The 15715-nt window shown below is 34.1% G+C and overlaps 1 protein-coding gene across 1 annotated transcript in view; it reads left to right on the top strand.

The window, feature by feature from the left end:
- The window catches only part of TBCA (tubulin folding cofactor A), a 102138-nt gene extending 88189 nt beyond the window's left edge, over window positions 1–13949 (top strand). The window contains exons 3-4 of the mRNA XM_024732811.1: window positions 11429–11515; window positions 13676–13949. Coding sequence (XP_024588579.1) covers window positions 11429–11515; window positions 13676–13756 — 168 coding nt within the window. The 3' untranslated portion in view covers window positions 13757–13949. The remainder of the gene's footprint in view (window positions 1–11428; window positions 11516–13675) is intronic.
- Window positions 13950–15715: the final 1766 nt, after the last annotated feature.

Below are 15715 nucleotides of genomic sequence, written 5' to 3'. Positions count from 1 at the left end.
TGACATATCCCTTGTGTGTTCAAGACAAGAATCTTGGTCTTCCCTCAACCCAGCTCACCTCCCTGAAACAAGAAGCTAGTCTTTCTCTTGTTTACCCCCTCTCAATAAATGGTACGTCTACTTATTCAGATATCCAAACCAAAACTTACGGGTCTTCTCTTTATCACCAAGTCCTCTTTCTTTTTCTTTACATTTCTTTCTCTACTGCCACTATCTTAGTCCAGTCCCCTATCACTTCATGCCTGTACTACTGCAAAAGCCTCCTGGTTGATATCCTCTTTGTCTCTTGATAACCCTCCATTCCTTTCATACCACAGTAGCCAGGTTGATCTCTTTAAAAGGTACATCAGATTACTTATCCCTTTACTTAAAATCCAGTGTCCAGTGCATTTGGAATAAAATCCAGATGACACTAAGTAAAAGGAGAATATAAAAGAACTTATACAGATTATATCTCAAGACTTATTTTTTAAATCAGCTTTATGAACTCACAGTGGTTTTCATCATATAAATTACGTTACAGATGGTAATGCACACTTAACCCAGACTTTAATTAAGTAAAATTAATCACTTAAAGTGGATTTTTCTTTCTTTTTTTTTTCGCGGTACTTGGGCCTCTCACTGCTGCGGCCTTTCCCGTTGTGGAGCACAGGTTCCGGACGCGCAGGCTCAGCGGCCATGGCTCACGGGCCCAGCCGCTCTGCGGCATGTGGGATCCTCCCAGACTGGGGCACGAACCTGCGTTCCCTGCATCAGCAGGCGGACTCTCAACCACTACGCCACCAGGGACGCCCTAAAGTGGATTTTTCTGTAGGTAGTTGCTTTCTGTTGTGCACAAGGAATGCAGTGGCACTTGAAATGTCTCCTTCTTCAGGTTATACAAGAAGAGAACTTTCTTATTTTCTTGAGCTTCCAGGAGAGCCTCCCTTCCTCTATGTATGATCTAACAAAGGACATTCGTGTGTCAGATATTCTTAAATTGAGAGAAGATTTGTAAATAGGTGTGCAGATATAGTACGTCCCCCAAAATGTTGACTTTTGTAAACTAACTGCCCTTCATAAGGATTTACATATGGAATGTAACTTTTTGATTCTTAACTTTATGTTAAATGCTTTTTTAATATATACTTCCATAAATATTCATATCATTTTTGTATCTCTCTCACTTCAAGGTACTCTATTTTTTTCCCACATTTAGTGAGAAACATTATAACGTAGTGTATCACTTATTTCACATAGGTCCTTCTTAGACCCCATCTGGTTTATTTTCCCACTTGTGTAGTTAGTGACCTTGTTTAGTTTTTTCTTTGCCTTTTTCTTTTCATCACCAATAATGTATTTTAAAATAGTCCTATAGCTAGAATATGAGTTGTAAGTTACTTGGAATGGGGAATGTGTTTCCTTTCTAAATAAAATTCTACAAATAATGTAACAGATTATCACAGAATCTGTTTTATTTCATTTGTATTTATATATTGATTATCTTTCAGTAAAATTACTACTTGATAGGTAAGGATTAACTCTTTATTGAATCCTGTGTTCTAATTGTTACTTAAAGATATTAGCCACTTGGATATATGTATAGATGATTCACTTTGTTGTACAGCAGAAACTAACACACCATTGTAAAGCAATTATACTCCAATAAAGATGTTAAAAAATAAAAAAATTTTTAAAAATAAAGATATTAGCCACTTACTGGTTATATCATTGACTACATATGCAGATGTAAAAGGGGAAAAATTTTGTTCAAAAACCCTCTCTAAACTCAACCATGTTAAAATTCTTTTGTCACAGTGGTCATGGTTTATAACATGATTTTCTAGATTCATAGTCAGCCTAGTACTTAAATTCAAGAATACCAACCCATATCTAATTACAGAACAATAAATTGTTTTGTTTTCTGATATTCTGAACCTGCAGTGTATACAGTTTTCAGTTGCAGTTTTGTTTCAGGGTCTCATGAAACCTTGTCTTTAGCCCAGCCTACATGCTTTTCTCAATTCCTCTTCCTGGCTTAGCTTTGCGGTGGCCAGCCTTACATGTTTTTTCTTATGTGCAAGGGAGTTGCATTGCCAGAAGCACTGCTCTTTTCCTAATTGCCTACTACTGTAAGGTCAGGAATTGTTTCATGACATTTGCTGATGCCCCTCGTAAAAAATATGGAAGCCAAGTGCCAGATTTTGTGGGTTCTCTACTCTTCTCCCTGTATTTCCTCCTCTTCTGAGCTAAATGCCACCCCCAGTCACTGTACACTACCTTGACTTTTCTCTCACTTGGTTCCATTTTGCTCTGGCTTTCCTAGATCTTCTGAATGAGCCCTAATATTTTATAACATACACATACAATGCTGTCTCTTGGTCCCTGTCAAACTTCTTACCTGAAATTGATTGCCAAAATTGTTCTCTCTTGCACTGGGCTTAATTTTTGTTGTTTTAAAATAAATAACTAGGCAGAAGTTTCAGGACCCTAATAAGCCAAAATACCAGTCAAAGTGTTATTCTATAACACAGCATTCAAATGTTGACTCGATATTGATTTTAGCCTTCTGCTTATGATATTCCTCTTTTCCTCCAATATCCTCATCCCCCGATGAGGGATGATTACAGAGGATTTTGCCCTCAACTGGTGAAGGTATTCTCGTCTTTTTTTGTTTTTTTTTTTAAAGCCTATTCTGGAGCAGAAATGATTGGTAATAATGACAATCAAACATAATTCAGTTATTTTACATAAGCCATGATGCATCTCTTACCTTCCAGGAGTAATATTAAAGGACAAACTGGTTCAATTTTCAACAAAGATTTCTCACAAAAACCTTACATTTATTACTAATTGCAGTATTGTGAAATTTTGCACCACATTTTTTGTGATTTACTTGAAACATGAGTTAACGTTCACAATTTGATATTTCTTTTTCCTAAAACTGAAGGGGCAATTTTTTCATTAAATATATGGAAAATAATAGGAGGTTTCAGTCTACAAAGAGGAATTTGACCAAGGGTCTCTTACAAGGCTGCAAGAAACACCAGAGTTTTTTTATCAATAACTAAAATTTTATTGTATCTTGGTACATATAATCAGGTTTATAAATGGTGTTCTATTTATACACTTGCTTTTTTTGTTTTTTGTTACAGACTCACAGGGAGTTGCAAAAAATTTTCAGGGAAGTCTCATATACCCTTTACCATTCCTTTTACAATGTAGCATCTTGCATAATTATATTACAGTATCCAAACCATGAAACTGACATTGGTACACCACAGAGCTTATTTACATTTCACTAGTTATACATGTACTCATTGTGTGTGTGTATAATTCTATGCAATTCCATTGCATGTGTAGCATGTGTAACTACTACACGATCATGATGGAGAACCATTCCATCACAAGACTGCCTTTTGCTATCTCTTTATAGCCCCTGTCCTCTCCACCCCTTAAATCCTAAATAATTAACACTCTTTAAAGAATGTTATATAGCATGGAATGGAATCACACAGTATGTAACCTTTTGAAATTGACTTTTTCCACTTAATAATTTCTTGAGGTCCATCAAGGTCATTGAGTGTATCAATAATTTGTTCCTTACTATTGCTGAGTAGTGTTCCATGGGATGAATGTACCACATTTTAACCATCGAAAGACACTTGGATTGTTTCCAGGTTTTGGTTGATACAAAAAAAGCTGTTATGAACGTTCATATTCAATTTTTACATGAACATAAGTTTTCATTTTCTGGGATAAATGCCCAAGCAATTGCTGGGTCATATTAGTACATTTTTTGTTTTAAAAGAAACTACCAAACTGTTTTCGAGTGGCTGTACCATTTTACATTCCTACCAATGATGTTTGAATGGTTTGACTTCTCCACATCCTCACCAGCATTTGGTGTTATCACTGTTTTTAATTTTAGCATTTAGCCATCACCTACATGATAAGTGTGTAGTGATAGCTGATTGTGCTTTTAATTTGGATTTCCCTAATAGCTAATAGTGTTGAACATCTCATTTGCTTATTGCCCGTCTGTATATCCTCTTCAGTGAAATGTCTGTTCATGTCTTCTGCCCAGTTTCTAAATAGATACTTTATTTTTTTACTTTTTGAATTTTGAGAATTTTTAATATTTTCTAGATAAACGCCCTTTGTTGGATATGTGGTTTGCAAATATTTCCTTTTAGTCTCTAATTTGTCTTTTTACCCTCTTAACACAATCTTTTACTGAGCAACAGTTTTTAACTTTGAGAACACCTTATTTACAGCTAATGCTTCCTTTTGTGAATCATACTTTTGACCTCAAGTCTAAGGCCTCCTTGCCTAGACCTAGGTCCTGAAGATTTTCTCTTTTTTTCTAAAAGTTGTATGGTTTTATGTCTTACATTCAAGGCTTTGATTGATTTTGAGTTAATTTTTATGTAAGGTATGAGGTTTAATTAAAGGTTCATCTTTTTGCCTATGAGTGCCCAGTTGTTCCAGCAGCATTTGTTGAAAAGGTTATCCTTCCTCCATTGAAATGCTTTCATACCTTTGTCAGAAACCTGTTGGACTTATTTGTGTGGGTCTATTTTGGGGTTCTGTTCTGGTCCATTAATGTGTCTAACCCTTTACCAGTACCACACTATCTTGATTACTATAGCTGTATAGTGAACCTTAACACGGAAGACTGAGCCCTCTCAGTTGCTTTGCTTTTCTTTCAAAATTGTTTTACCTATTCTAGTTTCTTGGCTTTTCCATAAAAATTTTAAAATAAGCTTTTCTGTATCTGTAAAACACTTTGCTAAGATTTTGATAGAAATTGCATTAAACGTATATAGATCAACTTGGGGAGATTTGATATCTTTACCACGTTGAGTATTCCAATCAGTGAACATGGTAAGTCTCTCCAGTTTATTTAGGTCTGACTTTCATAAGTATTTTGTAATTTTCAGCATACAGATCCTGTACATGTTTTGTTAGATTTAAACCTAAATATTTCATTTTCTTTGAAGCTATTGTAAATGGTATTGTTTTTAGTTTCAGTTTCCCATGCTGTATTTGTTGTTAGGTATAAAAGTGCAGTCAATTTTTTGTGTGTGGATCTTACAACCTGTGACCTTGCTGACCTCACATATGAGTTCTGGGAGTTTTTGGTAGATTCCTTCTGATTTTCTACATAGACAGTCATGTCATTTGCAAGTCATTTGCAAATAAGAACAGTTTTATTTCTTTTAAATCTGTATGTCTTTTATTTCTTTTCTTGCTTTGTTGCACTGGCTGGAACTTAAAGTGCTATGTTGAATAGGAATGGTCAGAGTGGACATCCTTACCTTGTTCCCAGTCTTAGGGAGATAGTTTTTTATCATTACATAAATATTAGCTGTAGGGGTTTTGTAGGTGGTCTTTTTCAAGTTGAGGAAATTCTTCTCTATTCACAGTTTTGCTGAGTATTTTTGTCATGAATAGGTGTTGGATTTTGTCAAATGCTTCTTCTGTGTCATTTCGTAAGATCACATGATTTTTCTTCTTTGGCCTGTTGATACTGTGAATTACATGGATTAATTTTCAAATATCGAACCAGCCTTGATTGTGTTATATAATTCTCTTTTTTTTTAACATCTTTATTGGAGTATAATTGCTTTGCAATGGTGTGTTAGTTTCTGCATTATAACAAAGTGAATCAGCTATATATATACATATATCCCCATATCCCCCCCTCTTCGGAGCACAGGCTCCGGACGCACAGGCCCAGCGGCCATGGCTCACGGGCCCAGCCGCTCCACGGCACGTGGGATCCTCCCAGACCAGGGCATGAACGTGTGCCCGCTGCATCAGCAGGCGGGCTCCCAACCACTGCACCACCAGGGAAGCTGGAGAAATGTCTATTTAGCTCTTCTGCCTAGTTTTGGATTGGGTTGTTTGTTTTTTTGATACTGAGCTGCATGAGCTGCTTATAAATTTTGGAGATTAATCTTTTGTCAGTTGCTTCATTTGCATATATTTTCTCCCATTCTGAGGGTTGTCTTTTTGTCTTGTTTATGGTTTCCTTTGCTGTGCAAAAGCTTTTAAGTTTCATTAGGTCCCATTTGTTTATTTTTGTTTTTATTTCCATTTCTCTAGGAGGTGGGTCAAAAAAGATCTTGCTGTGATTTATGTCATAGAGTGTTCTGCCTGTGTTTTCCTCTAAGAGTTTTATAGTGTCTGGCGTTACATTTAGGTCTTTAATCCATTTTGACTTTATTTGTATAATTCTCTTAATTGCTGAATTAGATTTGCTAATATTTTGTTGAGGACTTTTGCATCTAAGTTTATGGGAGATAATGGTCTGCGGTTTACTTTTTTTTATACTGTATTTGTTAGGTTGGGAAGTGTTCTCTCTTTTTTTTTTTCTTGAAAGATTTATGTAAAATTGGTGTTAAGTGTTTAAATATTTGATAAGGTTGTCCAGTGGAAGCATCTGGGCTTGAAGAGTTCTTTTTCAAGAACTTTTTAATTACAGATCCAATTTCTTTAATAATTATAGAACTGTTCAGTTTATCAGTTGCGTTTTGTAGTTTTCAAGGAATTGGCCCATTTCTTCTAAGTGGTTGAATTTATGAGCATTATGAACAATATTATAAAATCACTTTCAGTATTTTTTCTCCTTTTGTTGGTTGTGGGGTCTGTGTTGACATTCTGTATTTTGTTACTGATACTGGTGATTTGTGCCTTCTTACTCTGTATTTGTCAGTCTTAACTAGAGGTTTATCAATTGTTTTTCCAAAATAAAGCTCTTCATTTCACTGCTTTTTTTTCCTCTGTTCTTTTCCTGTTTTTAATTTCATTGATTTCTGATTGTGTATTTATTCTTTCCTTTCTTCTGCTTGTTTTAGGTTTCTTTTGTTCTTCTTTTTCTAGGTTCATGAAGGAAAAACTTAGATTTTTAATTTGAGATCTTTCCTCTTTCCTAATCTAAGCAGTTAGTGTTCTAAATTTCCCTCTCAGCCCTGCTTTAGCTGAATCTCACAAAAGTTGACATGTTGTATTTTCATTTTCATTTATCTATGTATTTCTCTGTTCCCTTTGAGACTTCCTTGTTGACCCATCAGTTATTTAGAAGAATGTTTAATTTCTAAGTGTTGAGTCCTGCTATCTTTCTATTATTGATTTCTAATTTTATTCCATTATAGTCAGACATGTTCTGTGTGTTATTTCAATACTTTTAAATTTGTTGAGGTTTTTGTTTGTTTTGTGTTTTGATCCAGGATATAGTGTACTGCAGAGAATGTTTCATGAGTGCTTGAGAAGTGTTTGTATTAATCTTTCATAGGTAGAGTGTTCTATAAATGTCAGTTAGATCTTTTGGTTGATGGTGTTACTGAGTTCTTTTATATCCTTGCTGATTTCTTTCCTCTAGTACCTCTGTCAGTTGCTAAGAGTGGCGTATTGAAATCCTCAGCTGTATTTGTGGATTTGTTTGTCTCTCCTTTTAGCGTTATCATTTCTTGTTTTATGTATTTTGAAGCTCTTTTGTTTAGTGTGTACACATTTAGGATCACTGTGTTTTTTTTGTTGGTTTTGTTTTTTTTTTTTTTTTTTTTTGCGGTACGCGGGCCTCTCACTGTTGTGGCCTCTTCCGTTGTGGAGCACAGGCTCCGGACGCGCAGTCTCAGCGGCCATGGCTCATGGACCCAGCCACTCCGCAGCATGTGGGATCTTCCCGGACTGGGGCATGAACCCGTGTCCCCTGCATCAGCAGGCGGACTCTCAACCACCGCGCCACCAGGGAAGCCCCGGTGGATTGATCATTTTAATATCCCTCTGTGCCCCTCATAATTTTTTTGCTCTTAAGTCTATTTTATCCAATATTAATATAGCCAATACTGCTCTTTTTTTAATGTTTGCATGATGTATTGTTTTTCCACCCTTTTTTTTAAACCTGTATTTCATTATTTTGAAATGAGTTTCTTGTAGACTGGTTTTTAGCTAGTAAATTTAGACCATTCATATTTAAGTAATTATTGATGTGTCAGGGCTTAGAGCCCAGATTATTTTTTAATCATAGAATTCTTCTTACATCCTTAACCATTCATCAGTAACCACAAAACACAAGTCAAATGAATTTCTTTCTTTCTTTTTCTTTTTTTCTTCACGGCATGGTGACTGGGTCCTAAGAGAAGTGTTTCCCAAAAGTGATCAATCCAAGAGGCCCATGTGGAAGCTACAAGGCTTCTTAAGACCCAGCTTCAGGTCTTCAGTCCCAGAATGCCATTTCTGCCACATTCTGTTGGTCACACAGTGCCAGACCAAATTCAGTGTGGGAGGTGACTGCACAAGGGCAGGAATACAAGGCGGTGAGGATCATTGGAAGCTGTCTTGGTTACTGACTGCCACTACCACTAATTCACATGCTAGAGTTGAAATCAGAATCATGGACTGTAACTCACCTGTTAACTAGCTAATCACTTTGGGACTCAACTTTATCATTTGTAGACTGAGGAGGCTGGACTAGATGACCACTTATGTCTCTTCTGACTTTATAATTCTCTATTTCTCAGAGTATCTTTATATCTTTTTTCCCCAGCTTTATTGAGGTATAATTAAAATTGTATATATTTAAGGTATGTAGCTTGATGGTTTGATATACATTGTGAAATAAATATTCACCATGTTCAAGCTACTTAACATATCCATCACCTCACATAGTTACTGTTTTCTTTCTTTCTTTCATCAAATGGATTTCTTAACTTGTTTATTATCACATTACCATTTTGCCACCATGTAAAAGGAAAGACTTAACTATTGTTCCAGTAATCTCTGAACTAATCTAAATCTCAGTTTGATAAACTAATGCAGTTACCATTGGTTCCAGAAGCAGCCAGTATCTAATATTAGAGTGTTTATAGATTATTATAGGTATAGCCAGGCCTGGGTGAATGATCTGGATCACGAAAGAAGCTGGAAACCTTATCCCAGTTGAACAGTACCAAAAGGACTTGACATTGGCTAGATTATTTCACACTTCTTTCTGAAAAAATAAAGATCTGCCAATAAGGCTTTTCCTTTCCACTGTATGTATGTTTTGATTATTAAAAAAATTGATCATATTTTAGGTCAGTAGTTTATTCATTGCTATAATGAGCCTTGCTAAGCCTCCCCCAACATCAGTTTTACCTGAATAACTTGCCCCACAAAAATCATAACTTGTTTTAAAAACAGTAAGATACCAGTAGGACTGCATCCTGTTGTGTTCTCCTGAGTTCCTTGTACCTGCATATCTGTGCCAAGATTCTTACTTAACCTCAGTCCTGTCATAGTAAGCACTAGAATGAACTGACAGTTTATCCAGATATTTTAAACAGAGGCCCCACTCATTCGAATGACTCCTTCCCAAGGGGAACACTTTGAATGATAATACTTTTTTAGTTTATGCAGGTATTTTGAAGGGTGTCTTTACTGTATAATCACACCTTATATACTGTCTTTTTAAATTATTCCTGACAGTTGTAATTCATTGTAGGAAGGTAAAGTATATGATTTATGGCCTTGATTAAGGTGTGGTTTATGGATTCCAAATCATAGTTACCACTGTACTGTATGCCTTTGGCTCCCTGTGGCATGATCTTCTTGAAGCATTGTTAAGTGTTTATTTTCATGTTTATTCTCCTGTATGGATTGGAGGATGAGACCTCTTTTTCGTCTTTATATCCCCCATACTTGGCATCCTGCAAATATATAGTAAGCTTATTGTATGAAATGAGGCTGGTGTATGGGACAGATGGAGCTTTAGCCCTACTTAAGTCAGAGTCCTGTTTTGATAGACTAATTGAGGAGTTTTGCTCTATAATAATGGATAGAACAATAATGACTAGAAATTATTTTGGACATCATTGTTTAAAGTTCATTTCAGTGACAACACTAAAGCTTGCCTAACAAATTTTACAAGTGTACATTTTGGCTTATCATGTGTTTGACCAAATTCTTTATATTCATTTCATCTTGTTTAATTCCTATAAGCTATTTTCAAGTGGCGTCCATAGGGGAGGAAATATGAATCGCTTACCCAATGAAACGTCCCTGTCACTGATTTTTCACATGTATTCAAACTAACCAGTTACACAAAAATAAATTAGTGGCAATGATTGAATATTTAGGCATAGGATGAATAGCTGTAAAATAAAGTCATGATCCTGTGTTTGAAATTTTCAACATGTGCCTTATTAGTAAAAGAATTACAAGTTCAGCAATAGATTTCACCTGAGAAAAGAGATGTGGCTAGAGAGCATCCTTGTATATTATAATTTTGATTTTTATTTACATTGTGAACTGTGACAAAACTTTTGGGAAAAGGAAGAGGTAATGGGATTTATTAAAGTTTCTATTAGAATGTAGTATGATTACCATTAAATTATGTCTTTTGTTTTTATGTGAGCTAGGTAATAAAGCTTCTAGGTTAAAGTTTAGATTTTGCACTCATTTAACCAAAGGTGTTTGACCAAACATTACTTTTTGGAAATAAATGTTTTAATGATCACTGTGTTTCTTTCTGAGACTAGTTTAAGGAAATAAAGCTTCCTACTTCCTTAGGAAGTAGACTTATTTGAGGTCTGACATCTGACACTAAGGTATTTACCCCTCTTATTGATTGGGTTTCCCAGTCATCTCTTTGATTTTTTTTCTTTTTCTATGATTTGATATGTTACAGTCCTTCTTCAAACGATGGATTTTTAAGTCTAGAAATATCCTCCAAAATAAAGATTCCTGTTTTTAATACTGTAGTGTCTGTCTTCAGGAGGAATAGACAGAAGTAGAAGTTCACATTCAGAGGGGTGCCAGGTTGGTAATTTGGATCAAACTGCATGGGGAGAATAATCTCTCTCCTAAAATGAAGCACAAGGATAAGTAATAACTTTTTATGCATGATAAGCATCAAAAATATGAGCCTGCTGGTCTTTGCTTTTCATTTTTCTTTACCTCTGTCTTTCAGTGAGAACCTCCTGCAGTGTGCACACGATGTGATCAATAACTCAATAACTTTTTTCATGCAGTAATTATCTCCGTGTGATATTATCTGAACACTGTTTTTCCTTATTACTCAAAAGATGCAGGAGATATTTATATAACCAGCTGATCCCATTTTGGATAAAGGTGCTTTGTGACAGCAGGAGAAATAGTTTATTTTAAATAGCCTTTTTAAATAAATGCTCTATGAAAAGCTTTTTGAGTTAATTTTTGCTTAGCATGAGAGGGTGATTACCAAAAAGGTTTAGATGTAAAACTTGTACTTTGTATATTTTACATTATGATAGTCATTCTTTCTAACTTATAATAAACACAATTAAAATTAAAATATTGAACAATTTAACATAACAGTAATTTTTTTCTGATTCCTCTAAATCATTTTATATATTTTCAGAGGTATGAGCTAAATGCGTAAGTTCTACCATTTCTGCATGTCTCACAGAGATTCTCATTATAGGCAGAGATCCTGCAAGAGTCCCGGATGATGATCCCAGATTGCCAGCGCAGGTTGGAAGCTGCATATACTGATCTTCTGCAGTTATTAGTAAGTAATACTTATCTGTCTTATGTTTCAATTTTTTTTCAGTCTAATACACAAAAGGCCAAAATTTTAAATGTTTAACACTGAAAGCTAGTTGGTGACATTTTGTTTACTTGCTCAGTGTACCAGTTTATTTTTAAATAATTAATGGAGTTTAAGTGGTGTTTTAAGTTATACCTCCAGTAAAAGTACTGTGTCTAACGTGTTTATTTATTTAAACTTAATTAATTAAATATATTTGAGTTATCATGGTAGGTATTCATAGTACTAATACTGTCCAGCAATATCTTGAATGATTTGGTTTTCACACATAAAGATCTTTTTTGACACATTAAAGGTGAGTAGTCTGTTTGAAATTTTAAAAGATCCAAATGTTTCAAATGAATTTGGGCTGTTTTAAAAAGGATTTGGAATTCTTTCCAATTCAAACCTAAATCGATTTGAGAGAGTAAAGAAAACCCTGTACAGTAATATTTAGGCAGTCCTCTCATATTAACTTGGAGCTGTATAACACTCTTATCATACTTGCTGGTATAAATGTCTTGTGATACAGTGGCAGAATCATTTTAAAAAGCGTTCTAAGAAAAATGCAAAGTCATCTTTTTTATTTCTTAATAGAGATAAAAGCATAACACTATATACCAGCCGATTATTATTGCTGTTTGATGATAATTTGATGAATTCTATCATTTCCTTTATTAACCTCATTTTATGTTTCTAGTTCTTGAGCTAATATTAATTACCAGCTACATAGCTGTCTCCTGATTCATAGTTTTCCCTATATAACAAAAGTAGTGTGAGGCTTTTTCAGTATGATCATGTATATGTATTCTTGGAAAGAGAGTGAGATTTGTTTTCCCACCAAAATAATATTAGGACTAAATCTGTAGAAAAACAGAGAGAAATACTTACATTTTACTTTACTTTTGACACAGAACTCATATTTATCTATAGGAACCTTTTAAAGGCAGGAAAACTCTCTTTAAAGCCAAAAATGAAGATATGGTTAAAAGACAGATGAAATAAAAGATAGATGAAAGCAGGAAATAATTACTCTATTAAAATATTACCCAAAACAAAAGCATCATTTGTATTTCCTGAAAACTGAAATGCTTTTTTCTCTCATGAATGTAGTAGCTGAGAAAGTAATAGAAACTGCTTGAAAAAAATATTATTGTCTTTGGATGATATATTTGTGTGTGAGGATATATTCAGCAGCGTCTGTACCCTCGAAGAGCTTATATTTTCTGACAGAGAACAAAGACATAGTTTAGGTGTAATACAGAAGTTTCAGAAATTCTTACTTGTAGTCTGAATTAAGCAAATCCTCAGTCATTTTTGCTTTAAAATTTCATATTAAATACATATACACACACTTTATTCCCTCTGCCCTGTAACTTTGTATATATCCATCTTTTATTGCCTTGAATTGCTATCGCTTTATTTATTAAAAAATCAAAATTTGCTATGCACAGTAACTTAGATGATATTATTTCATTTCTCTGTTACTGTTACAATATGTTAGTAAAAGTTTGCTGTGTAAAATACCAAGGAAAGACTCAATCTTTAATTGAGCCTTTTATCAGAAAATGAAAGCTGTCAGGCTGTTTCTTTGTAGTAGTGTATATAATACTCAATACCAAGCAGACAGTTCACTTTTCTGATTCAAAGATTGTACTTAACTTTGGTGTGACACCAGTAGCCGCCTTTGTCATTGTGAGTAGTTGGAGGATTATTTTGGTCTGAATGTCATTATATATGTAACACACTAGTAAATAATTTTTTACTTTTAGTGCGTTACTAATAATAACTCCATTTGTATGGTGATGTGTTGACAAAGTGAGAATGCAGTGTTTTAAAATTTTTTCTGAGGTTTTAATTTAATTACTTAATGCCAGTACCTTTAGATGACCATGTTTTTCACTTATTGTATGAGTATATACAATGAAACAAAACCAAACCTGTTATTTCTTCCCTTACCTGTAATGAAAGAACAGAATTGTTCTTCAGAAATCTGTGGAATTATACTATATTTAGGTGAGGCTTGGCATCCTTTTTGTTTTAATTTTTGAGCTGCTTATGTTGATGGTTTTTAATATTTGAGTAATTAAAGTACTGAAGTTCGAGAAGGATAAACCTAATTTTTATTATATTTAATTTCAGGAGACTGAAAAAGACTTGGGAGAAGCTGAGGAATATAAGGAGGCACGTTTAGTACTGGATTCAGTGAAGTTAGAAGCCTGAAGGTTTTCTATACAGGGTGTTTTTTTGCATTAAGTCCTGGGATCCATTCCACAATTCATTATTTTTGACCACTGCTATGTGTCCAAGTAGTATGAGAATGTGATTCTTTTTATGCAGTGCATGTTTTTCTTTGCCTGATTTAATGTGTCAAATAAATGAGTTCATCTAATAAAATTGCTTCTTTCGTACTTTACAGCGTATTTTAATGAACCTTTTATCATTAAGTCATAGCCATTTTTGACAGAGAATTAAAATCTGTTAGGTCCTATTTAAAGTCTAGATATTTTGCTGCTTAAGCGTGGATTAAGTTAAAAATAGGTTACTTTTTTTTAAGATAAAAATCCAAATTTTGAAATTTTATTCTGAGGAGGATACAACTCCCAGGTAAGAGAGTAAGAACCTCTCTGTGGATACAGCCTTACATATTTATTTCTTCACAGTCAAAGTCCAACATTTCCATCACTATGAACTAATGAGAAACATATAAATCTTTTTACAGAAAGTCAGATTTATACAGAAAACACCAACCATTTAGATCTTCAAGAATAAGATTCTTATGAACAATAAAGAATTGAATTGTATTTTAAAGGAATAATGGCTGTTGCCAGTGGTGTGCTGGGAAATGTTTAGTGGCTTTTCAAAATGGGAAGGGAACCTCTGGTTTGTAGCTTTTGCTGATTTCTATAGTGTAAATACTCCCACTGTGACTGATTTCAAGTGACTAACGTGACATCAGCCAAACAGAGCTGGGGAGATACAAGTCAGCTATAGCATGCACTGGCCATAGCCAAACCTGGATTGTCTTGATTGACAAGAAAAAAGGGTATTGTTGCATCACAAAGCTTTTTCCCAGTACTACTGTAAATCCATAACCTAATCATTTGAGTTTATTTCCCAAAAATAAATGACAACTTTAGTTTTCTTATATTTCTAGAAAATGTATATGAGCCTTATGTCACCTACCTAACATGAGCCATGATCTAATGAACCAAACTAGTAATAATAACATTTAAACTTTAAAGCTCATAATTGAAAAAATAAGAGAACTTGAATTTTTGCTGCTATAAAATACATACTTGTAGTATGGTGGGTCTGATTTTGGAAATTGCAGATGATCACTAGAAACTATAACATTTCTTGAATCTGTCAAAAAGATCAAAGAGAAAAATAATACTATTCTTTCCCAATGTTATTTCTGAAGGCTACTCTGTTTTAAAGCACAGAAAGTATCATTTATAAAATAAAACTTACACATTCAGAAAATTACTTCATCAGAGAATAACATATCTGAAGCATTTCTAAATTGAAATGTCATCATTTAAAAACATATTAAAAGGATAGGGAGGGTGGGAGGGAGACGGAGAAGGGAGGAGATATGGGGATATATGTATATGTATAGCTGATTCAGTTTGTTATATAACAGAAACTAACACACCATTGTAAACCAATTATACTCCAATAAAGATGTTAAAAAAATAAAACATATTACATGCCATTTTTAAAGTATTTGAGGTAGAAGAGGGGACAAATGAGGAAATAAAAATTATAATTACAATGTAAAATTTTATACTAAGGTTCACTATTAGAGATTTGAATACCAGGAGATTTGAACTCTTCAGATTTAGATTATTGTGTGGTTGGTATTAAGAACAGAACAGGTGGGCCTTTTCTGGTTTGGGGCTTATTTTTTTGTTTTTGGCATATTGAGTTTTTAAATATTTTATTATTTTAATGTAAAATGTCTCATTTCATCCTTCTGCCAAATACACAAATATCATATATATTCATAGCAAATGGTTTCCTTATCAGTTAAAACTTGAAGAGAACATACCTCCCTCCTGAGAAGAGTAATACTGAAGGGTAAGTTTTGCAGCCATGACCCAGATCTTGGTTACTGAAAAAATTATTGGCTTGCCAAAACGCCTAATAAAGAAGAAATCAACAAGGTAGATGAAAAGA

Source organism: Neophocaena asiaeorientalis, unplaced genomic scaffold (genome assembly GCF_003031525.2).
Source record: "Neophocaena asiaeorientalis asiaeorientalis breed wild unplaced genomic scaffold, Neophocaena_asiaeorientalis_V1.1 scaffold515, whole genome shotgun sequence".
In the NCBI taxonomy this organism is placed as follows: domain Eukaryota; kingdom Metazoa; phylum Chordata; class Mammalia; order Artiodactyla; family Phocoenidae; genus Neophocaena; species Neophocaena asiaeorientalis.
Note: the sequence above shows the minus strand (reverse complement) of the source record. Positions and strands in the feature narration are given on the sequence as shown.